We start from the raw sequence: 25968 nt of genomic DNA on the forward strand, positions 1-25968 counted from the left end.
CTTTAACAAACACAAGATGCAGTGAAACGAAGATACGCTTTGTTTGCGGATGGTATAACCTGTAACCTTTGCTTTCAACACTATTAACCAACAAAAATGCACTTGATAGCTTTATCATCCAAATTTCTGCGCTGTGTTTGTGGTACCAAAGCATAAGCCAAACACCCAAAAACATGCATGTGATCGATAGATGACTTTCTATCATGCCATGCTTCATATGGAGTCATAGACTGCAAAGCTTTCATAGGACACCTGCTGAGTATGTAAGTGGCACACATGATGGCCTCAAGCCAAAACGAATGTGGCAAAAGCTTGACTCTTGGCCATATATCTTGCCATCTCCGTAAGAGACATGTTCTTCCTTTGAGCAACACCATTTTGTTGAGGCGTATACAGCACTGTACATTGGTGTTTTATCTCACGACTAGCCAGAAATGCATTACATTCATGAGATATATACTCCCACCCTCGATCGGAACGGAGGGTGCCCATACTACAGAAACATTTTCAGCCATAGCCAAAAATTGCTTGAAGCACAAACACTTAGGACTTCGCCTTAAGCGGATACACCCATGCATGCCTGGAGTAATCATCAATGAAAGTCACGAAGTAAAGGTAATTGCCCAAGGACAAAGTTTGCCCGGGCCCACAAACATCACTGTGCACAAGCTGCAACTTGCATCTAGCCCAAACTGAACCATCCTTTGGAAACTTCGAACGCTACATCTTACTCAAAATATAGCTTTCATTAACATGCTTAACAGGTCTTCAAGAGGCGGCAAAGAAGCAACCATATCAGATTTCTGTAAATGCAGCAAATTGGCTAAATTCAGATGTCCAATACGTGCATGCCAAAGTTTTACATCTGAAATAGCCGTAGAATCCACAATTGCATTTGCAAAATTATGCCCACACCTGTCATACAAAGTGAGCTTAAGCCTTATACAACCAACGACATAAAATGCCTGATGCAACAATCTCATCACCAAAACTGAGATCATGAACTGTACATCTGTCATCCACAAATTTTACAACAAGACCAAGTCTAGCAAGTGCATATACAGACAAAAGGTTCTTCTTCATCCGAGGTACATAAAGTGCATTAGCAAGTGTGAAAGAAGTGTCACTCTCATCAGTCAGCACAATTATTCCAACTCCCTTGACCGGATAAGAGGCATTGTTGGCACAAGTGATTGAATTCCCACGAGGGACATTCTCGAGAGGGGTAAATAAGTCAGGATGAGAGGTAATGTGCTTTGTAGCACCATCAGTGTCAAAGTACACACATGAGCATCTGTAGCAATTGACATACATGTATCATGAATAGAATTATCATAAATGCACTCTACACTAAAAGCCCATTCTGCATCAACATCAATATCACAATCTCCTTGCACAGAAAACCCAACAATAGTTGCATTTGTAGTGGAACCAATCTCTTTTTTCTTGGCCTCTTTTGCCTTCAACTTAGGACATCGCTTAATCAAGTGATCATTAGCTTTACAATAATGGCAACGCATCTTCTTTTTGCCCTTTTCATTATAATTTTTAGACGAATTGCTACCAGCAGAAGCATTAGGAACAAGTGATTTACCGCTCGTAGAAGAACCATGAGAAGTACCTACATTGTTGTTACCACCTTTTCTTTAAGCAGCAATAAAGGCTTGTTTAAATGCATGCTGTTTAGCCCTGTTTTTCCTGGAAAGTGTCTCTTGCAACAACAATGTGTATAATACATCAAACTTGACAACTTCTGGATTTCCTTGGGTCATAAGTCTCCAAGTACCAGCAAAAGTCTGTTAAGACTTTGACAAAGCATCAAGAATAGTCTGTACAAGGGAACTGTCCGAAATGACTTCGCCTGCAGAATTAAGTTGCTCAATAATATCCTTGACACTAGCAAGGAAAGTGCCCATCTCATCGTCCTCATCCATAATCTTCGACTCCAGCTCTTTACGCAGCAATGCAATAATCTCATCTTTCTCATGCATAATCTTCGACTCCAACAATGCAATTGTAGCCTCATTGTGACTTGCATAAAGACCAGCTAGAATATCCCAAGCCTGTTTTGCAGATTTTGCTGAACGAATGTGAGGAGTGATAGTGCGCTTCACAGACAACGCAATCAATTCATGAGTGCATCTCTTACATCTTAACGAGCTTGCTCAGCCGTAGGCAAAACAGCTTTGGCAGCAGCAACCCTGCCATTAAAACCTGCAACATCCTCAACATCGCCTACATCCTTAGAACCAGGACGTACATACTACATCAATGCAATGGAAAATATTCCAAACGCCCTTTGACACAAGGACATGTTTTTTTTTCCGAGAAAGAGATCCTTCTATTAGTTAATGAAACTGCCCATAAGGCTACAAAAACCTCTACTAGAGAGGGCTACAACAATCATAAGGGGAGACTCTCCCAATTAAAAAACAACATACGTACAATGAGGCTAAATTAGGAGATGGGAGGGAAAAGGGGCCACATAGGTGGACGGTAGTGCCATTTGAGCACACCTTGAACTATGGTGAAGAAAGGCTTGCCAGATGAATCAGAGTGTCAGGCCACAGACGAGCTCCCAACACTCCCTCTCTCTCACTGCACTACTCCTGTGGAGTAAGCTCTGTGGCAGGTTGGAGTGTAGATTGACCCCTCTGTATCACTATCATCTTGCTGGTGGAGGATAGCTCAAACTGTAATGCCGGGTCCGTGAGAGTGGACGAAGCAGCTGGCCCCCAAGTGTACTGTCGTGCTGTGAAAAGAGCTGGCAATAGCCGAAGGATGCGAAGCCAAAAGCAATAGCCGAAGGACCCGAAGCCAAACCTGTTGTGCCATAGGGCAGTCCCAAAGACAGTGACGCTGACTCTCCAAAGGATGGTCACAAGCTGCACATGTTGTCGAGAGGCCGCTATGTACAAGCCAACTCCCCACTGTTGTAGCTCTATGTGCAACCAGCCATTGGAACAACGTGACTCACCGCGGCTGTCTAGCGTCCCACAACCTCGCCTAAAAAGCTGACAAGAACTTAGCCGTGAGACCCTCCTCCTGCCAAGTATGTGACATCCCAGTCGAGCAGTGTATTGAAAGAAAGGGACACCTGGATGGTCGGCTGAGGAGAAAGGGTCCCTCCAAAACCACTCTCCATGATCCCACTGCACTCGTGCCAGTGGACAGCTCTCCCAAGCCCACAGCCTCGAGTGGCTTGTCTCAAGAGCTGCTGGGTCACGATCTATGACACAAGTCCTCCCACGGATGCCCACAACTCGGATCCTCTGAAAACAACACTTTGCAACCTGTGGGGCCTCTATTGAGACTTTGTGTAAACGACCCTCACCGTGTAGCTTGAAAAACATGGAGGGTACAGTCTCTGAGCAAGCTCAAAGTGCGATGAGGACCTCCAGTCGCGTGAAGGCCCCCATCCATCTGGGTGCTGCTGACTCGAGAGGTGTAAGCCACTCAGCTGGTTATGCCTTTGTGATGTCCTGGCACGTGCTATGCACCCCTCTCATGCCTTGTAGCTGGATGCTCTGAAGCTCCTCTGACAAATGTGAGAACTGTAGCCAGTCACCAAAAGTGCTTGTTGGACCCTCTACCATGGGACCCCAAGAAACATGAGGCCTACTACCAACCAAGTGGCCTCTCTGAGTGTTGACCATGGGGTTCGAAACAAGGGACTGTCTCAGACGCTCCTCTGTGCAAGGAGGTTGGTGCTGCTCCAGGCCTCTCCGCAGCTACTCCCAAGATCGAAGAAGGCTCACAGCAAAACGGTTCTCTAGTTTCCTGCTCAGGCCAACTCTGCGCATCTTTGTGAAAATCCATTTGGTGGAAGGTCTCCAAGGGCCTCCAGCCTGAGGCACTCTAGCTCTAACCCGCTGAAGCAAAAACTCCTTCCAGGGCTCCTCCCCTGGAAGCAATCCTCTGACAACAAACTTCCCAAGAAGGGTTCTGCTCTGTTGTGTTGGGCCTATGATCCCCAACCCCCCGTGATGAAAACAAGGTAGAGTGATGACCTGCCAAGCCACTTTGGCCCGGGCTATCTGAGTATCGCACCCTGACCAAAGGAAATTCTTGATCAGCCTCTCTACCTGGCTGATGCAGGAGCTCGAAAAGATCCAACAAGATGTAATGTACCACATAGTAGCCAACAACACCTGATTGGCCACTACAACTCTGCCTGCCAAAGAAAGTCGTGCCAAACTCCAATGTAGCAACTTTCTCCTGATGGACAGGAGGAGGGGAGCAATCTGCTGCTCAGGAGACAAGTCCAAGCCAATCTGACAGCCCAAGTAACGAACTGCTGTCCTTGGGGGGATCCATCTGAAACCCTCACCTAGCAGCCAATTGGGCGTAGGAGCACTGCCAGCCAAGAAAGCCAATGTCTTCCTCCAGTTGATCAGCTCGCTCATGCACAACAAAAGGTCTCAAGAGCTTGCTCACACGTGTGTAGGTTGGCCTCCTGGCCCTCCAAGTACAAAGCTGAGTCGTCTGCAAACTCAACATCCAGTAGCTCATCGCCCCGAATAGGAAGCGCTAAGCCACATAAACCAACCTGTTGTGAAACCAAAAATCTGCTCATCGCCTCATCATAGAATAGAAAGAGGAAGGGGGTAATAGGGCAGCCCTGTCTGACTGAACGTGTGAGCATGAACCGATCTCCTCTACCTCCTGCCAAAAGCACCTGACTGTGTGCACGCTTGTAAAGAGCTGACACACCTCTAATCCAGACATCTGAGAAGCCCATCCTGCAAAGAGTGCCCTCCAAAAAGTCCAAGTTAACTCTATCGTAAGCCTTCTCAAAATCGAGAAGAAGTATCACTAGATTCTCACCACGGAGGCGCGCGAGGGCAGATGCCTCCCAAAAAGTAAAGATGTTGTCAAGGATGCTGCGCTCCTTGACAAAACATGACTGGGTCCCATGTATGATGCTCTCTAGAAGTGGCTGAATCCTCAAACTCAGAGCCTTGGCAAGAATTTGGAGGTTGAGTTAAGGATGGTGATGGCCCATGGGCCGCCACTGTCGAATCTCATCGAAGGAGCCACCCTCCTTGGGAATGAGGTAAACCAAGCCCTCACTCATGCTGTGAGGCATCTCTCGTGTGTGTAAGATGTACTGAAAAGCGCTGCAGAGGTCTGAGCCAAGCAAGTCCCATTACTCTAAGAAAAAATTGGGAGTCAAAACCATCCTCACTTGGACAGCTACCACCAGGAAGTGCTCTGAGGGCCACGTGGAGCTCCTCTAGCTGAAGAGGCAGCTCAAGCCTCTGGCGCATCTCCTCAGTCACAAGACAAGGCATCTGTGCCCACACCTGCTCTCTGCATTCATCCTGACGCTTTGATTGAGGCTCTGCTGACAACAGGTCACGGGAAAAGTGAGTAGCAACTGCACGTATGTCCTCTGGCTCTGAAGCAACTGACTTGTCAGGCTTCCTCAACTGGCTGACACTGGCGTGCACATGCCGGGGTCCAATTGTCTCAAAGAACGCCCTCGTAACTCGGTCACCCACCTGGGTCCACTGAGATGCCTGTCGATGGAAAGCAAACTCATGACGCCTCTCCTCTGTGTTGGCAAGCTCTTGGCGAGCCTGTTGCAACTGCTCGTCCAACCTAGGGACTGTCTGGGTGCTGCTCCTACATCCTCTACAGGGAAGCAACGCGGTCACTAGCATTGAAGCGATCTATTCTAGATAGATTCACTCCTCCAACTCTGCGATCAGAACGAGAGAAAACCAAGCTGTCAGGGGGTCTCACAAAACCAGAGTGCTGCCAAACATCAGAAACCCTCATAGTCATACAAAACCGCTCCCAAGTTGCCAACTCAGCCCCGCCCGTGACATGGCCACCTCCAATCTGGTCAGAGGGGTCCTCCAACATGTTGAAGTCCCCCCCAACACACCACTGCTCTGCATGCGGCAAAGACTCCACAACCTGAGACCAGAACTCTACCCGTCACTTGCCACATTATTGGGCGCATAAATGTTCAAGAAACCCATGAGGCAACCCTGAACCTGCATAGTAATCCACTGAGCTCTGCCTGGTACAATAATACCTCTGCCCACAATGGCCTGCTGCAAAGAATTCGCAATAGTCATACATACCCCTCCCTGGATGCCTCTATGTCCAAATGCAGTTGACCAAAACGTCTCATAGCGACCACGCAAAATCTGACCACACCGTCTAAGGGGCTCTCACACAGATGATGCTCTTGTAGCATAAGAATGTCAATCTCACCACCCACAAGGCTTCGTTGAAGCTGCTGACGCAGCCGACCCTCTGACGCTAAAAATGGGCCCTCCTAATCCCTGCACATTCCATGAGATGATCCTCATGGAGTCAGTGAGAGAAAACAGATGCTGCAACTACAGCCAACCTCGCTATCTTTGAGGCCTGTTTGGATGGGGAGTAATTCACATCCGAACGACCTCTAGACAAGCGCGTATGGAATGACTGTCCCGCCCAGGCCCAAGCCGAGCGTGCAGCCTGTAGGGCTACCTCCTTTGTCCAAGAATCCTTATGTACAAATACATAGCAAGGAGGGCTCTGAGTGTCATCAAACAGATGCACCACAATGTGCCTGCAATCCGTTGCATTCGGTGGCGTCACGCTAAACTTGGCAAGAGGCCGAAGTGTCTGTAAAAGATCTGTCGACCCCTAAGTCCCCTGTGTGGTGTGAGAACTCAGTAGCCTGAATCTGGAGCGAGTCAAGAATTGTGTGTAGGGTCCACTCTATAGGATCCCTACCGCACATCAAGAAGGAGAAACCCACTGCTATGTCCAAAGCCTCAGTGCCTCAAGCTGCAAGAAAGAGGACGTGGACTCAAAACCTCTAGGTCATGAGAAGAGTCACCCAGGAAATGTGTGAAGCTGTAGTCGAAGAAGTTCCAGCGTCTGTGAATCTCAAAGCTAGCCAAACCTCTAGGGATTGTTGCAAAGGAGAAGTCTGCACCAAAAAAGGCGGCCTCAGATGGGGATGTCCCTCTGGAGCCACACGGTTCGGAGCGAAAGCACTACCAAGAGATCGCCTCGCGGCACAGTTCCCTACGTCTGAGGAGGAGTGGAGGGGGGGTTGGGAGATGAGGCTGTGGGCCCCACTGGGGAGAGAGGAGGGACGGGAGGCGCTCCAAGTAGATGTCGTCACGAGCAATGTAGGGAATTGCTCTACTTTGCCGCTGCTAATTGTGTACCGCTCCAAGGAAGATATCGTGATCTGTGTGGAAACAAGTTCGGTCATAGACTCAACAGTCGTAGGAGTGCCAAAAGGCTTACAAAAGTTCAATCTTGTTGAAGAAGATCCATGGTCACTCATATGAAGAAGGGAGGAATCAGTCGCAGTCCATCAAGGCTAGGCAATTGATCCGCAAAAACTCCAGGAAGGTTAGATTGAGAAGTTTGCACCACAAAACTCGACCGTGTGCTGCAGCAGTCACCGGTAGACCGCATGAACCACCACTGGATAGTGTCTTGTGAGTAGGGAGAGTGTCCTCCAAGCTGAGGGAGAGAGCCTGACGAAGCAGTGAACTCGTAACTGTCATCCAAGCGAGACTGACCAATCTCCACTATGATCGTCCTCTAAGAAGAGGGATGGCAGACCAGGTATTTGCGTCAAAGTCGTCCAGCTGAGAGGAGGGTAGCCAGACAAAGAGTCAACCTTTTTCAAAATCTCTGAGAAGAGGGGTGCTCAAACCAATGTATCTGAGTGGAAAACTAGGACTCAAAAGTGGTTGTTAAATTCTTTGGTGATTGCCTTTCCTTCTCTACACATTGCCTACTTTACGTTCTTTCTTGCCTCTTCGATCTTGGCTAGCTCAATGGCTTTGTTCTCTAATTGTGTGGTGTGAGCTCATCTGATTCCTCAGTGAGGTGCCTTTAAGTGATTTCTTTTGTCTCCTAGCAACTATTTTATCTATTAAATCCCAATGCCTAATCTTGCCCACTTTCCTTTAAGCTTAATGTAGGTCGGATCCTCAATGTCAACACAGAGGACCGCTCTCTTGAGTCTTTTTCTGAGTGCATATGTATCTATGATATAGCTTGCTATATCTTCTTTTGGCCCTCCCTTTGGTTATACCCCAATCTTGATGTGTGTGTGGATACTCTAGCGGGGTGGCCAGCCGTACGACCAAGGGTCATGGCCCACCTACCCACACATGCATGCACACACGAGGGGCCAGTATGCAGGAAATGACTCCCTGCTAACAGTAGGGGATGGGATTGGACAGAGGTTGGCAAAAACTGGTGTGACATGCGTGGCTGCAACAATGGAGGCGTACGGCTATGATAGCCAGAAAGGTTGTCACCAGCGTGTGACTACTATCTATCCTTTTTGTTGATTTCTTTCTTATTATCTATTTACTTTCACTTTTTGGAAACACCCCTCGGGAAATCTAACTGCCTTGCATTGCATAGCTAGTGTGGAACTGTCCAGAGGGAGTCCAGGCCTGAGGGCAAGACAGCACTAAGGTTGGACAAGGACTATGGTTAGCCAAGTGGGGTCATTGACTAGCCAAAGTGGAATCCTTTGCTACAGAGGCTACATTTCAGTTCTGGATGTGGCCGCAGTGTACAAAGAGGGTCGGATGACCTAGAAAGATACAATGGCAGCATCTCCTAAAATTTAGGGAACTGCTATTTTGGGACCTGAAAATGTCTTCGCGTCATTACGTGCAGTTTGACATGGGGATCATTTTGTTACTCTGTGGCCAAGTCAACAGAGGCTGCAGGTGAGATATTTTTAGACTGGAGGGTCTAAAGTGGGAAAATGCACAAATGAGTGACACTTGGCACTCTGAGACCAGTTTACTACTTATAGAGAAGGCAAAAACGTGATTTATAGCTGGGAGGCTCATTTTGCAAGTCTCTGTCACAGGTTAAGAGCTATGGAGTGCTTGCTTTCCCTCTTATGCACAGTGCGGTGCCAGGAGTGATGCCCTGCACGCTACGCACTGCCCTCTCTCTCCCCTTTGGCAATATGTTATGCCCCTCTAGTGGGCTCTTCATTTGACCAATGTACAGTTGTGTGGGTTCATGCGCGATTGCCGAGGCAAGAGCCTCTTGCACAGGTATTGGATTAGCTAGCGGCTAATCCCCCCGCAGGTACAGGTGAATTTGGAGAGGTTTCACGCCAGAAATCTCGTCCGATTCAGAGGGCAAGTAGCCCTACAGGTGCGGGAGCTCGAGGACTTGCTAAGGATGCGACCGGCACGCGAAACGGAGCCCGAAACAGTGAATTACAGCCTGCTGTGTATTTTTGCAGGTTTAGGGTTTTGGCCCTAAACGGACCCTAATACCCCCAGGAGGTTCGGGGACGCAAGGGGACCGCTGTACAGGTGATCTGGCGCATTTTCAGGGCTGAAAACAGAGAATTCAGCGTGCTGCAGATTCTCGCCAGGTTTTGTAAAGTGCCCGTATGCGTCGGGAAAGTCGGCCAATGCGTGGGAATACTGACTGTGAAGGGTTCTAGTACAGTTATGCTGCCGAAATCAGGCTGGAACAGTGGAAATTCAGCCGAGTTTGTGCGGGGCAGCTTGTAGGGAACCACAACGTTTATTCCCTCTTTTGAACAATAAAGAAATACCGAAAGGGGCGCCTAAGTTAGGGGCCAATCTGGTGTCCGTCTACTCATACAGGTGCAATCTAGCAGCCTGTATCCCTCTCCCCTTTGTTGTGTCTTGAAAGTACAGGTAAAATAGACGACTAATAATGGGTGAAAGCTAAATCAAGGTTTAAAGTAAAGTCTACCGCCCTTTTTGGATTGAACAGGCCGGTTTCATGGTTCCATCGACGGGATTAAATCACTTTTTCCCATAGAAGTGAGCCTTGGTCAGTTTTGGGCTTGAAGACACAGGGAATTGCAATTATGGCTGACAGACCAGATGATGTGACTGAAGAGGTTTCCTCTTCACAGGGTCAACACACACATGAAGTGGGTGAGTCCTCAAGACCACCACAGACAGATGATAATATATTCAGGACCAAGTTGGCTACTGCTGTGGCTATGTTCACACAAGTAATGCAGAATCCGAGGTTTTTAGCCTTTCTGCAACCTCCTGTTCCGTCTCAGCAAGTTGGGTCACTGGATCATATTCAAAAGCCTGTTAAGGCTCGAGCACAGGTGATTCATACCGCAGAGTCAATGGAAACACCTTTACACTTGACGGAGAACATGCAGTCTCCACAACCTATGCCTAAGGTGCAAGAACAGGTGGCTGAGATGCCAGTCTTTCAGGCTGTACCAGTTCAGCCCGCCACCTTTCAGCAGCCTATAGCTGGTTCTAATGGGCAGGGAAGCAACTTACAGGCTATGCAACAAGTCTTCCCACCACCTTCAGTACACCCTGGCTATTTTGGAGGTGGATCGGTATTCCAGAGCATGGCTGGTCATGCACCTGGAAATCAGTTTTACACGCCAGGAACAGTGTTTGGGGTGCTCAAACGATGATGCCTAACCCCATGTATGGTGTCATGGGTATGCAACCAGGGTTTCAGAGCACTCAGGGGCAATTTGGGATGCCACAAGCAAATTTTGGTATGGCTGGAATTACAAATCAGCAGCCAAATATGGCATTTTCAGGTCAAGTTAATAGCGGCCAAGGAACACAGATGAACCCTAATAGTGTTCCCATGTTTCAGTCACTTCCATATGACAATTTAACGCCGCTGGAGAGGCCAACTCCGTACAAAGAAGGTGGCAAAGGTGTGTCATTCACGACCTTTACAGGGTTTGATGACAGGAAGAAGGCTCTGTCATTCCTCCAGCAGTTTGACAAGGCCTATGCAGGGGGAAACTTTACCGAGGCTTCAAAGGTCCGCAAGGTAGCCACTTTCTTGACAGGGAATGCGGGACAATGGTGGACAACTTTATTGCTTCAAGGGCAAGCTCCGTCCACATGGATTTACTTCAAGCAAATTTTTGCAGCAGCATGGTTATCTGATGATTTCGAAGCAGATGTCATGACAGAATGGCACCAGCTAAATGCTGCCACTTGCAGAAATCTGGATGATTACAATCGGAAGTTTTGGAAAGCTCTACTTCCAGTAACTTCCTATAGGTTTGTGCCATTGACAGAACAGATTGAAAAATACTGTTGTGGCCTACCCAAAGGATTGAGAAAATACTGCACGAAGACAAAAGTCACTACTTTGACGTAGCTCATCGAGGTAGCAAACACTGGCAATGGTTTGCTCAAGGGAGAAGATTGTGAATTTAACACTGGCGTCAAGGCAGGATCAGGCAAGAAAAATTCAGCCAAGAAGCACGTTCCCAATGAGGCTCCTAAAGGGACTCAGGAGTCAGCCAACGCAGGGAAAGACAAAGCTACGGTTGAATCAGAAAAAGGACCAGCAAAGAAATGGAAAAGACGTTCTCGCAAGTCAGAAGAGCAAAAGAAGGTCCTGAGGACAGAGAACAAATGCTTTATATGTGAGCAGCCTGGCCACATTGCTTACAACTGTCCTACAAAGAAAAGGCCAGCTGATTCTGATGACAAGGAAGACAGGAAAGGAAAGAAGCCCATGGCTGGTCTAGTGCCAGATATGGTGGGTGACAAGCCAAATTCAGATGCAAGTGAGCTTTGCAGAGCATGGGGAAAGGTCAGGGATCAAACAGTGCTTATCTTCTTTGATCCAGGTGCCAAAGCCAACTTCATTTCCCCAGAATTGGCTTCAAAGTTGGGAATCAGACCTGAAGAGATGGGGTATACAGCAGAGGCAGGTTTGGCATGTCCTGGCCATACAGAGGCTGTGACACCCATCATTGGAAAGTTGCGTCTACATATCCAGTCCTATGTAGATGCTGAAGAATTTTACATCATGCCACTGGACGGATGTGATGTGTTGTTAGGTATTCCTTGGTTGTTTCGTGTACAGGGAATCCTGGATGCCTACAACAAAAAGATCACTGTACAGAGCAGGGGAAAGACTCATATTCTGGATGTAAAGCTTAAAGGGGAGTCTATTCCTACTGTATCAGCTTCTGCTATTACTTCCGTAATGAAAAAGCATCTTTCTGCGTACTTGGTTTTTGCACGTGAAGTGTCAGATTGTGATGAATCAAATTTATCTGTGCTAGATAAAGAAAGGTCAATGTTTTTACAACAGTATAGTGACTGTTTTTCCGATTCATTACCGTCTCAATTACCGCCAGAGAGACCCGAGGACCATGCGATAGATTTGGTGCCAGGCTATAGCCCACCAAATAAGCCTCCGTACAGGGTTAGTGCGGCTGAGCAGAAAGAGATAATGGGCCAAGTACAGGAGTTGTTAGAAAAGGGGTTGATTTAGCCCAGTTCATCTCCATTCTGTTCTCCAGTGTTGTTGGTGCAGAAAAAGGATGGCTCATGGCGAATGTGCATCGACTACCGTGCACTGAACAAGAATACCATCAAGAATAGGTTCCCTATACCTAGAATTGATGATATTATGGACAAATTAGAAGGAGCAGCTATGTTTAGCAGGATAGATCTAAAGAGTGGGTACCATCAGATCCGCATTAGATCAGAGGATGTGCACAAGACTGCTTTTAGAACGACGTTTGGCCTTTACGAATTTTTAGTGATGCCCTTTGGTCTTACAAATGCTCCTGCTACGTTCAATAGGATGATGGACAGAATTTTCCGTCCACACCAGCAGTTTGTTGGTACATTCTTTGATGACATGATAGTCTACTCAAAGAATGAAGAGCAGCATAGGCATCACTTGGCCATTGTGTTCAAAGAGCTACGCAGTCATAGGTTGCTCATCAATGCAAAGAAAAGTGAGTTTTTTCTGGAAGAGATTCACTTTCTGGGACACATTGTCTCAAAGGATGGTGTCAGAATGGATCCTGCAAAAGTTGAAGCGATCAAGTCCTGGCCACATTTGAAGACGGTGCATGATGTCCGAAGCTTTTTGGGACTATGCTCCTATTACAGAAGGTTTATCCGAAATTTCGCTGAGATTGCTTCACCTTTACATGCTCTTCAAAAGAAGGCAGTCACCTTTAGATGGACACAAAAAGAGATTTCAGCTTTTAATCTCTTAAAGGAAAAGATGACTTCCGATCCAGTCATTGTGTTGCCAGATCTTAGGAAGTCATTTGTGGTCCAGTGTGACGCCTGTGGTAGTAGCATTGGTGCAGTGCTAATGCAAGATGGCAGGGTAGTAGCCTATGAGAGCAGAATTTTGCAAGGGCCAGAGATGACCATGCAGGTCTATGAGAAAGAGTTACTGGCTGTGATTCATGCGCTCTTAAGTTGGAAACACTACTTGCTAGGTGCAGACTTTGTTGTCCAAACGGACCATCAGACCTTGCGATACTTCTTGACACAAACAAAGTTATCTGAGAAGCATATGCGATGGGCAAATATCTTGTCCATGTTCCATTTTCAGATTGTGCATGTCGAAGGCAAGAAGAATGTTGTGGCTGATGCCTTGTTAAGGAAGCCACAAATTTCAGCTGTGTCGATTCCTTATCATCATGAACTTGATGATATGAGAGAACAGTATGCAAATGATGAAGATTTTGCAAGGGTCTTCGAGCAGCTAATGGATGGACAACGTCATGAACACTATCTTCTCAAAGATGGGTTCATGATGATGCATGGCAGATTGTGTGTCACAAAGCCATTGCGACGCAAAGTTATGGAAGAGAGTCATGTCCCACCGTATGCAGGGCATCGTGGTATTGATGCTACAGTTAAAGCGGTTGAGACATTCTTCTATTGGCCTACATTGAGAAGGGATGTGGATGCCTTTGTGCGAGAATGCCTAATATGCCAAAAGGTCAAGTTTGACAGGCAAAAGGCACCAGGGTTATTGCAACCACTACCTATTCCAGATAAACCATGGGAAGTATTGCTATGGATTTTATCTTTGATCTTCCGAGAACGCAGACAGGAAACGATGGTATTTGGACCATTATTTGCAGATTCAGCAAACAGGCTCATTTTATTCCTGTCAGGAAGAAGATAAAGCCAGATCAGATGGCACGCTTATTTATGAGCAATATTTTCAAGTATCATGGCATGCCACAGTCGATTGTTAGCGACCGTGATCCACGCATGACAAGTTTGTTCTGGAGAGGTTTGTTTGAGAATATGGGCACCACGCTCAAATTCTCTTCGTCATTTCATCCTCAAACAGATGGGCAGTCAGAAGAGGCAAATTCTACTGTCCTAGATCTGCTGAAGTGTTATGTGTCAGAGCATAAAGGAAAGTGGGAGCAGTATTTGCCATTGGTGGAGTATGCATACAATAATACAGTGCATTCATCAACTGGCAAGGCACCTTTCGAGATAGTTGAAGGTGGCAAGAAAGTTCCTCCCATACTGCATACAAAGGACAAGATATTTGAAGCAGATAAGTATGTTCAGGACATGGATGAAATGTACAAGAAGGTCAAAGTGGCCTTAGAAAGGACTCAGGCAAAGCAAAAGAAAGCAGCTGATCGTCACCGTCGTGAAGTGGTATATTCACTTGGTGATTGGGTGCTTTTACGCTTTGAAAAGGCAAGGTTAAAGAAGATGAAGGGCAAGGAAAGACTGTTTCCAAAGCTCAGCATGCGTTACTATGGGCCTTTTCAAGTGTGCGACATAATCAGTGATGTTGCATATAGGCTGAAATTGCTTGACAGTTGGAAGATTCACAATGCGTTTCATGTGAGTTTTCTCAGACCCTATGTGGGTAATGTGCCAGAAGATATGCCAGCTGAAGATCAGCCGGAAGTCGAGGAACTTGACGAGATCTTGGTCCCTGAACAGATTTTGGCACACAAAGAAAGGAAAGTGAAAGGCAAGGTTGCTAGGCGTTACTTGGTAAAGTTCAGAAACTATCCACCAATGGATGCTAAGTGGATGGAAGAAGGTGAACTTGCAGAGTCACCAACTGTGTTATCACTTTACCTGGAAGCCTTCGATTTGCAACCTACCTTGACCCCTTGAGTTTCAAAGCTACATGGATTGTCAGTGTGACAATGGCTTCTGAAACAAATGATGTACATGGTATTTAAAGTGAGCTCAAATCAAATACCTGTTACATGAATGTTAGAGCTGTACAGATTGTCAGTTTGGCAATTGCTCTTATGGAATGTCCAAAAGTTTGGTTAGTGCTATAGAAGTGAGTATTTCTTGTCAGTTTGTCAAGGATACAGTAATTGCTTCTATTGAAGAGTACATGTGTAACTGCATTCTTAAACTATCGGTTTGGGTATGCTCGAAAGTGTTACGGGATCCAACGTGTACTATAAGACAGTGGCAAAATGTGCAGCTACCATTTTGTCATTGGAAAGTTAGTGACTCAAAGCAATGGCAGAGTGCGAAGCTACCACTATGTCATTGGGACAGGGTTCACACGCAGGCAATACATGAGTCGACGAGGTGTTGAATACACCAGGGTTGACAATGAGCATGTATGTGTCGTATATGTGTCGACAGGTGTTGAATACATCAGTGTTGACAGTAAGCATGTACGACATAGATGCAAACGAGGACGTTTGAGATTTCAGGAGGGGGGTATGTCACCAGCGTGTGACTACTATCTATCCTTTTTGTTGATTTCTTTCTTATTATGTATTTACTTTCACTTTTTGGAAACACCCCTCGGGAAATCTAACTGCCCTGCATTGCATAGCTAGTGTGGAACTGTCCAGAGGGAGTCCAAGCCTGAGGGCAAGACAGCACTAAGGTTGGACAAGGACTATGGTTAGCCAAGTGGGGTCATTGACTAGCCAAAGTGGAATCCTTTGCTACAGAGGCTACATTTCAGTTCTGGATGTGGCCGCAGTGTACAAAGAGGGTCGGATGACCTAGAAAGATACAATGGCAGCATCTCCTAAAATTTAGGGAACTGCTATTTTGGGACCTGAAAATGTCTTCGCGTCATTACGTGCAGTTTGACATGGGGATCATTTTGTTACTCTGTGGCCAAGTCAACAGAGGCTGCAGGTGAGATATTTTTAGACCCGAGGGTCTAAAGTGGGAAAATGCACAAATGAGTGACACTTGGCACTCTGAGGCCAGTTTACTACTTATAGAGAAGTCAAAAACGTGATTTATAGCTGGGAGGCTCATTTTGCAAGTCTCTGTCACAGGTTAAGAGCTATGGAGTGCTTGCTTTCCCTCTTATGCACAGTGCGGTGCCAGGAGTGATGCCCTGCACGCTACGCACTGCCCTCTCTCTCCCCTTTGGCAGTATGTTATGCCCCTCTAGTGGGCTCTTCATTTGACCAATGTACAGTTGTGTGGGTTCATGCGCGATTGCCGAGGCAAGAGCCTCTTGCACAGGTACTGGATTAGCTAGCGGCTAATCCCCCCGCAAGTACAGGTGAATTTGGAGAGGTTTCACGCCAGAAATCTCGTCCGATTCAGAGGGCAAGTAGCCCTACAGGTGCGGGAGCTCGAGGACTTGCTAAGGATGCGACCGGCACGCGAAACGGAGCCCGAAACAGTGAATTACAGCCTGCTGTGTATTTTTGCAGGTTTAGGGTTTTGGCCCTAAACGGACCCTAATACCCCCAGGAGGTTCGGGGACGCAAGGGGACCGCTGTACAGGTGATCTGGCGCATTTTCAGGGCTGAAAACAGAGAATTCAGCGTGCTGCAGATTCTCGCCAGGTTTTGTAAAGTGCCCGTATGCGTCGGGAAAGTCGGCCAATGCGTGGGAATACTGACTGTGAAGGGTTCTAGTACAGTTATGCTACCGAAATCAGGCTGGAACAGTGGAAATTCAGCCGAGTTTGTGCGGGGCAGCTTGTAGGGAACCACAGCGTTTATTCCCTCTTTTGAACAATAAAGAAATACCGAAAGGGGCGCCTAAGTTAGGGGCCAATCTGGTGTCCGTCTACTCATACAGGTGCAATCTAGCAGCCTGTATCCCTCTCCCCTTTGTTGTGTCTTGAAAGTACAGGTAAAATAGACGACTAATAATGGGTGAAAGCTAAATCAAGGTTTAAAGTAAAGTCTACCGCCCTTTTTGGATTGAACAGGCCGGTTTCAAAGGCACAAGCCCACATAGGGCCATGATGCAGGAGATGACTCGTCACATTCAGAGGGAGGACAATGCAAGGGGATGGGAGTGGAGGTACTGCGACTGGTGGCGTGTGGCAGAAACAGTGGGGGTGCATGGCTGCAGTAGTGAGAGCTCTCTTAAAAGCATTGGTCCTAGCTTTCCTCCATGAGTCCTGACAAGAACCTTACTGGACTTGTTATTGTAAAATTCTTTTACTTGGGTTATTTTAAAGTCTGTTCTGAAGTTCGTGGAGCTGTGCACTTTGTCAATACCTTTCTGGAACTATCATACTCGAATGTTTATGCATCATTGATCTTGCAGGTACCATGCTAATCGAATGCTCAGTTTCTATGCGCCAGGTTCACATTTTTGTGCAGTAGTCACTCTTGGCATTGAATAGTTTCTCTGTCTTACATGATTTAATTGAGAAATTTTGTGATGTACAGGATGGTGTGGAGAAGTCCGGAACATTGCTTTCTCTGCCGATGCGAAGTTCATAACTGTTGTTTATCGTGTCATTTTAAGAGGATCTGATGGAGAGGTAATTTGTTTGACTGAGCATTGTGTTTTTATGTGGAATAATTGTGAATTTTGATTGCGTTGTCATAGAATCACAATAAGTGGAGCCTCTTAACGGTTGACAGGCACCTCACAGCACATCTGTCACCTGTGTCATTTTCAGTCTTGAAGAAACTGATAATTGTAGTTGAGAGCATGCTCATGTCAGAGCTGTATTTAGTTTTCTTAAGTGGACAAGGTTGTTTGCATTGGGGGTGGTTGAAGCTTTGATCAAGCACTTAAGAGGGGGACGATTATGCCCCTATAGAATTTTAGGGTTAAGTTTATGGCCATGTTGTTTTATGAAATTGTTGGTAATGCAATAGCAACCAACTGTGCTTGCTAACTCACTCCAAGGCCATTGGCAGACAAAGGCCTCAAAAGAATTCAAGGAATCAGAGATCCAGGAGATCAAAACTGCCTATACGAAGGATCCCCCTGAATGTGGAGGAATTCTTTTGAAGAAATGATCTCGACAACTTACCAGATGGTGGTGAAATATTTTTGGAGATTGGATTGGAGTTGAGTGGGCCAAGAGTCTTCTCACTAGACATTGTGCTAGTTGGGACTGTGATGGATCTGATTTGTACGTATACCTTCTAAACAGAGTACCAAGAAACGGCAACGGAAACACGGGATATTGGAAAACGGAAACGGGTCTAGAAACGGCATGCCATACATGTGGGAAAACGGAAATGGGTCTAGAAACGGCAATGGAAACGCGGGATATTGGAAAACGGAAACGGGTCTAGAAACGGCATGCCATACACGTGGGAAAACGGAGATGGGTCTACAATGTGGTGGATCTGATACAAAGTCAGAGTATGACAAAAATGAAATGACAAATGTCACAATAAAATACTATGGAATCATAAACTACTAGGTGTGAACTAAGCAGCTAGCTGGGATAGCTAGATCACAAGAGATCCAGCATCGGTCGCTGGCGGATCTCATCAATCTCCTCCATGGTCAGTAGTTTGACCGGGCGTCGTGCATGTCCAGCCAAAGTGATCCGAATCCTCTGATGCAGCCTCCGCCGATGCTGTGTAGTCCTCCGCAGTCGAGGGCGTCTGGATCTTCCCAGCTCAGTCGCTCGGTCGATTAGTGTGCCTCTGGTGTGAGACGACGAGCTCTGTTGTGGTAATAACTCCTCCGGGTGTCCCAACTCTAAAGAAATCCGTGATCTGTCTCTGGGATTGGCTAGCCTCTCCTCTCATCAGGCTCTCTCTGTGTCTGCGTAGCTCGAGCAAAAACAAACCCAAGCATCTCTGATCCTCGTACTGCATGACTCTGGAGAATGGTCCAAAGCCCTCTCTGAACAAGCAATGGAAGCGGCCTCGTATCTCGTAGTAGATGGGGCAGTGGCATGTGTAGTGCAACTCTATCTCAGGCTCGATGTCACACAGGGGGCATGTCCTAGCCTCTGCTGGTACTCCGATGTATCTCCCAGTCTCGATCCGTAGCTGGTGTGAAGATGTACGTATCTGGCCGATAGCGCATCGTATCCCATGAGACAAGTGGGTGTCCATGTATCTGGGCCTCGTCACAAAACCATCAACCGTAAGCTGGAGGAGATGCTCTCTGTAGAAAGCCATCTTCGTGCCCAACTCCTATGTTGGTTGTATCCATGTCCTCCTGGTGTCTAGCTGAGTCAAGTCCTGGCGGATGAGCCCGGTGATCTCGGACTGTGTAAGAGTCAGAGAGGGTGCATCCAGTGAGTACTGGAAGGGAGGCAATCTGTCTATGCTGAACCCATACGCCTGAAACCATGATGTCATCTCCCCATACCAGCATGCTATATCTCCCTACATGGCTAACTGTCGAGAGGACTCAAGTGCAAGGCGGGCATATCTGTCTCTGGGAAGTTCCCACATGCGGTGTATGAAGGAGACCGATCTGGTGAGCGCCTCAACCACTAGTGGGGGGGCAGCTAGCTCTGCTCGAACAATAGCACGTGGTACTGAGGCCTTGGCTCTAATGAGCCGCGAGATCATAGAGACCAGAGGCTTCTCCATGTCCCCCCATCCATCACTGCGGCCTGTCCTCCCATGATGATCTAATGAAGGTCCCCAAATCTCAGCTCCATAAAGCAATGCAGAAGCCACCAGAGTGTCAAAGAGCCAGAGCTTCGTCCGAGGCTCCTGAAACTGAACCTGTGAACACATCCTTTCCAATCTACCCAATGCTGGATGGGCTCTGGTCAGTCTAGTGTCTGCTGCCCTCCTCAATGAAAATGCTGGCCCACTAAAAACCACTCCAAGGTAAGTGTACGCCTTTGTATATTCCACAGTCTCTTGGCCGTATGTGAATGCTGGCGCTGACCTCCTGATCCACTGTGGGGTGGTATTAAATACCATGACCTTGGTTTCACCAAGGTTGACGGACAAACCACTTTCCTGAGCAAACCTATTCAAAGCATCCAAGTGACGTTGCATCCCCTCTGGAGAGTCGGAGATCAACACAATATCATCAGCATATAACAATAATGGAATCCATGTCCCTGCCAGCTGTGCACCTCTATCACCATCTCTCTCAATGTAGTCAGAAACCTCATCCACATACATACCAAATAGAGTAGGAGAGAGTGGGCAGCCCTGCTTCACCCCAATAGTGGAGTGAATCGGTGTGGATAGACCCTCTGAGGTGCGTACCTGCCCCACTACTGACCTGTATAATGCCATGACCCCCCAAATGAGCTGTGTGGGTACTCCCATCCGCTGTAATCTGCGCATCAATCTAGCTCTAGGCACTGTGTCAAATGCTTTGCGGAAATCCACAAAGCTACAATAGATCCGTCTCCCACGCGATCTACCCTCCTCAATGATGGCTCCGAGTGTCAAGATATGGTCAAGAGTAGAAAAACCCCTCCTGAACCCTGCCTGCCCGGCTGCGTGTATCCCCTGCCTCTCTGCCCATCTACTCAGCTGCTGCTCAAGGATAGATGCGTACAACTGTGCCAATGTGTGTCCAATCATGATAGTGCGATAATTCCTAGGCTCCATAGGGTCTCCCGACTTGAAGATAGGTACAATAGTAGATAGGCTCCAAGTATCCGGCAAGCCCTCACACATGGCACGGTTAAACATCACTGCTAGAAGCTCTGCTAGTAGATCTCTGGCATGCGTGAAGTGCTCAACCACTAAACCATCATGATCGTATGCTCTCCCAGTCCTCATCCTGTCAATGGCCTTCCTCACCATCTCCGCGGTGAAAAAAGCACATGTGTGTGGGCATGGATCGGGAGGGGCGGGAAGGGGGGGCTGCTCAGGAACTGTCTACAAAGATGATGCGTACTGGCCCCAGTCCTCTGTAGAAGTGATGGCGGGGGGGGGAGAGTGCTCCTGAAAGGCGCCATGCCTCACGTGAGTCCTTACTCAAGAACAACTGATATAGATCCTACTCTAGCCGAGCCAAAAATGCCCTCTTCTTCCGCCGCACTAGGCGTCGGAAGTCAATCTGTGACTCTCTGTGAGTGATGTCCCCCAAAAGCACCAAGTCTAGCTCTAGTGTCCCGGCATTCCTCATCATACCAACTGTTCTGGGGCATGCTCCCCGAACGGCGTCTCTGCTCAGGCTGGGTATGTGGGTATGCCTTTGCTGCTGCATCATGTAGTGTCTGTGTCAATATAGTAGTAAGCTCCTCCAGAGGTCGCCCTGGCTTCTCTGTGCATAGGCGTCTGTAGATCCCATCTATGTATACAGAGTCTGTCTCCCGCGTGAAGGTATAGCGAGTAGGGGCTGCTGTCCGTAGCCTGTGTGCTACACTAAACTGAAAAGAGATGGTCATTGACACAAGAGCATGATCCACTGCCACACCAACAGGTCTGGGTTCAACCGTGAGATCCTGGATACTAGAGATGAGGCTTGGCTGTGCCATGACATAGTCCACTGTGCTGGCTCCATGTCTGTGTGGAAAGCATGTAAAACCCCCTGAAGCGAGAAATCTCTGTAGGCCATTCAAGATGGCCAATCCATGCGCCGTCCCCATGTCTATCAAGTGTCGTCCATACTCAGTGTGTTCTCCATCTTGTGATAGTTTGGATAGGCCTGTCTCTGCAACATCCAGCTCTCTCAGCATCTCCTCTGAAGTATCATAAAATACTGTCTGATGATGGGTAGTCCTAGCGTTGAAATCCCCTAGAATGATGATGTCACCATCTCTAGAGAACTCCCATATGTCATCATCCAAAATAGAGAAAGGGGACTGTTCTCTGGGTGGTGCATACACTGACGTGCTCCGGGGAAAGTAGCAAATAGCAATGTAAAGATATCTGTCTGTCTCTGCTCTCAGTCTCACCCACATGTACCTAGCTTGCTCATCTCTGCGGGCTATATGTATCAATGGCTGCAACTCCTCCCTGAATAACACTGCCACTCCTCCTGATCCTCGCCCTCTGCGCTCTGATCGTGTCTCCTGTCTATAGGCAGTCTCCCATCTATATCCACTAATGTGAGGCATAGACTGGCCAGGGGCCTGATGTGTCTCAGAGTAGAAGACGATGTCTCTTCCCTTGAAACTATCCTCAAAGGCGCCCACATCAAGTCGCATAGATCCATTACAATTCCACGTGGCAACTTTGAGGGTGGTCCCATGGGTCTCGCACCGTCATGTGGAGCGCCGCTCTACAATCACAACCCGGCCATCTCTGTAGAAGGCCGTCTTTCCCTTCTCCCTTGCCGCTTGAATCTCTGGCATTACCTCTCTCATATGCGCAAGCTGTGTGAGAGTGAGGTCATCTCCAAGAAATATGCCCTTTTTCTTTAGTGTAGGACGCTTCTTCAAGAAGTCCTTTGCCTCCATGGATGGGAAACGGATGATTAGAGCTCTCCCTTTTGAAGTCTCCCCATTGCCTTGTGTCTTCTTCCCCACCCTCCATGCCTTTGTATGAGTAGCCTCACTACCCATCATGCGGAGAAGTTCTTCAACTTCCCCTTCCACCTCATCTCGGTCTTTTAGACCGGTTACTCTTATATGCAAAGCTCTAGTTTTCCTTCGTTGTTCTTCCTCTAGAGTCATGTTGATGATTGTAGGAGTGGGGACAGATGTGGTTTCTTTCCCTTTGCCTTTCTTAACGACTTCTATCCACTTCTCGGCCTCATCCGCCTTCTTTTGCGTCTTCGTGATCACATCCATCCACGAAGACGTCTTTACCATCTTTTGTTTCTCCTCCTCTTTGATCATCCCTACCTGCTCTTTGATGACCTTGATTTCCTCTACTACCGAAGGCTGGAATTCCCCCTCCTCTAGTCCACTGCTTGCTCTATCAGCAAGTTCTCGCTTGAGAGCTGAGACCTCTTCTTTAAGTGCTTTGGAGTCCGCCTTAAGTGCTTGTAGCTCTGCGTGCAGGTCTTCTTTCTCTTTCTTCCACTGCGCGCCTTCGTTGAGAAACATTTGAAGAAGGTTGGCCTTTTCTTTCCACCATCCCTCCATATCTGCTTTCCAGTCTTTCATCTCCCTCTCCATTTGTGTAATCCGCTTGTTTGTAAGCACAAAGGTTGCCTTCGGATGGGGCTTACATACCGACGAAGCAGTCATGACCTCCATCAAAAATACAAATGCACTTCTGCCAAGTCAACCCACTATGTCCACATCACACATACATCCCTGTCCCGCATAATGCATACATGTGTGTTCCCCATATCAATCGTACATTTTTGAGATTTTCCTTCTCTGCAAATTTCTGTCAATGCTTCATCAAGCTCCATATCCATCAGCAGATAGCTTTGGCACAAGGAGCTGGTGCGGATGTTTACTTCCGAGTTTTCGTCCCAAGATTATTTTAGACAATCGATGCGAATCTTTTACTGTCGTGGGGGACATCAGTTTCGTTTTGGCTGGGTCTCTTTTAGCTGATGACAATGATACTAGAGAGAGAGGGGGGGAGGGACATGTGGTGAAACTAATACCAGGTCTGGGTACAAAAAGTACAAACAACTGAAAAGAAAATAGTGGGTAGGGGTGGGGTGAAAGCTGATACAAAGGGAATACAAAGAGAGAGAGCTGTGTGTGGTAGAATCGTGTGCGTGTGTGTGTAGCGCTGCCCTGTTTTGAATTCTGCACGCCCCAGCCTCTGCGCGCTATCTGTCCTCTGTGCGCTGACCTGTTCTGTGCTCTGCAGCACCTGCGTGCTGTCCACCGCTGTGCACCCTGTCTGGCCTGCCTCTACGCGCTCTGTGAGGCTGTGCGCCTGCAGCCCCTGAGCACCCACCCTGTGGGCTGCAGCCTCTGCAAGTGGCAACCGACACAGAATACAAGGTTTGCAGGTCTTTTGTACAGCTAGGGAAAGGTGCAGTTAGTTGTAGACACATGTAATTGTTTTTGCGGACTCTGTACAGAGATAGTGTTACAGGAATTTTGGCAGTGTTTGGTTTTTTGGGTGTTTGATTGTTGAGTAAGGTGCTTTGGCTGTATATTCGACTCTTTGTGTGTGTTCAAGTGTCGGAAAGCTATGGGAAGCTTCTCGGAGTCCACGTCCGAGATTAAAGCTTGTTTGTATGAGGATTTTGAGAAAGCTCGGAAAGCTTGGAATGCTCTGCCGCCTCCTCTTGAAGTTCGTATTCCTGTGCAAGAACTCATGGATCGGTCGCGCAATATGCCATGAATGCAATTATTCTGTTTTTCCCTGGAAAAATGCCAACTGCACAGGATATTGGGTAATGGGTTGATTTTTTGCTCAAACGCTAGGCTGTCCGAGGGGTTTACTTTGGTGCTCGAGGAGTTTACGAAGTCCTTTTGGCGGATATTGATGCCAAGAACTTGTTGTTGGAAATGTCTCCATTGTTCTTTGGTACGCAGATGACTCATGTCCTACCGTGGCCATTGACCAAGGACTATCAAAGTCTTATTCGCCGCAAATGTTCGGTGTGGGTGGAAATAGTGGATTTCGCTCACACATGGAGACACTTTCTACCACTGTTGGCGGCACAACTCGGGAAGGTGGTCTGTCCCCCGAAATTGGACGCGAATACCAACAGGTTCTGTATTCTGCGGGACACTGACAGACTTGCATCGGAAGGCATCATGGTTGATTCAGGGGACCTGTGGGTGGGCAAGCGCCCATTTAAACTTAAATGGAGCAAGTATGCAAATTCGTGTTTCCGATGTGGAAAACTTGGGCATATGCAGTCTGAATGCCCTGAACCAGTTTTGCAACCACCTCCTTCAGCATTCCCATCTCGTGTTTCTGTTTCTACTGGCAAACCTCTTGGTGAGGCTAAGCAATATGGAGTTTGGTTGTTAATGTAACTCCCAATGTGGAAAAAGGGAAAGCCAAGTCTTCACAGTCTACTACTCAGGGTAATGGCAATGGTGTGGAGGGTAAAAATGTGGGGTCTAGCGAGTCTGGTGCTTGGGTGGTACCCCAAAAGACGGTGAAGATTCGCACTTTTCCCTCTTTTCGTAATTATGTTCCACCTATGAATACAAACAAGAATGTATCGTTTAAGCGGCTTCAATGTAATGACAATTGTACGTTGATTGACACATGGGAAAAGGCGATGCATTCTTGTAAAGATGTACTCATTGGCGAGACTTCTATCCCACGTATGAATCCCGCAAAAACCTGTTCTACAATGACTCAACGCATTGACTCTTGTACAAATGTGGTAGAAAAAGACGTGCACATGGGCACGTCTACATAATTCCTCCTCTTTTGATGCCTTTGTACATATGTTCTCTCATGCTTCATCACATCAGATGCATCTCGTTTAATTTGCTTGGGTTATGTAACCTTGATAAATGGCGACTAACCTGGCACTATGTAAATACATGTAGGGTTGATATAGTAGTTTTGCAAGAAGATAATCAACACGAGTATGCGGGTCAATGCTCCTATTCTGCGGGTTATTGGATTGCATATGCTGGTTTGCATGATTACTCCGTAGTAATGATATTGGTTCGGCATGAGCTTCAACCAATTCTGGTGAGTAATGATCCGAGGGGTCGTTGGATGGTGGTGCAATGTTTGTTGATTGGTTGCATTTATGAAATTAGAGGTGTATATGCTTATACAGCTTCTGGGCAAATGGTTACTTTATGGCGAGATATCTCTTCTTATCCATGGACATCCAATGCACTCCTTTGTGGTGATTTTAACAACACGCCTGATGCGTATGATAGCAACACAGGTAATTCGCATATGTTGTTTGTAGTAAGATAAGCATGGGATCATCTCCTTGCTTCTGCGCAAATGCTTTATTTATGGCGTTCCCTCCATCTAGATCTTTCGAGTTTTACTTTTCAGTATACTACTCATCACTCGTATCGTGCACGTCTGGATAGATAGTATATTCTCCACAGACAGCAGTATGATGACTTTGTGTGTGATGTGGAGATGGATTGCACTTTGCAGTTGTCGGATCATTACCCTGTGTTTCTGAATTTGTACTTTGGGCAATCATTGTGTGATAGGCCTCTTTATCGGAAGCGTTTGCT

At 47.2% G+C, this 25968-nt stretch overlaps 1 protein-coding gene across 2 annotated transcripts in view; it reads left to right on the forward strand.

The window, feature by feature from the left end:
- Positions 1–25968, forward strand: part of LOC147436916 (DNA repair RAD52-like protein 2, chloroplastic) — an 82948-nt gene that overhangs the window by 21184 nt on the left and 35796 nt on the right. For both annotated transcript variants that reach the window (XM_086486317.1, XM_086486316.1), the window contains exons 2-3: positions 17298–17335; positions 17423–17517. In XM_086486317.1, coding sequence (XP_086342443.1) covers positions 17298–17335; positions 17423–17517 — 133 coding nt within the window. The remainder of the gene's footprint in view (positions 1–17297; positions 17336–17422; positions 17518–25968) is intronic.

This window comes from Adiantum capillus-veneris, chromosome 17 (assembly GCF_014529385.1).
Source record: "Adiantum capillus-veneris isolate H3 chromosome 17, ASM1452938v2, whole genome shotgun sequence".
In the NCBI taxonomy this organism is placed as follows: domain Eukaryota; kingdom Viridiplantae; phylum Streptophyta; class Polypodiopsida; order Polypodiales; family Pteridaceae; genus Adiantum; species Adiantum capillus-veneris.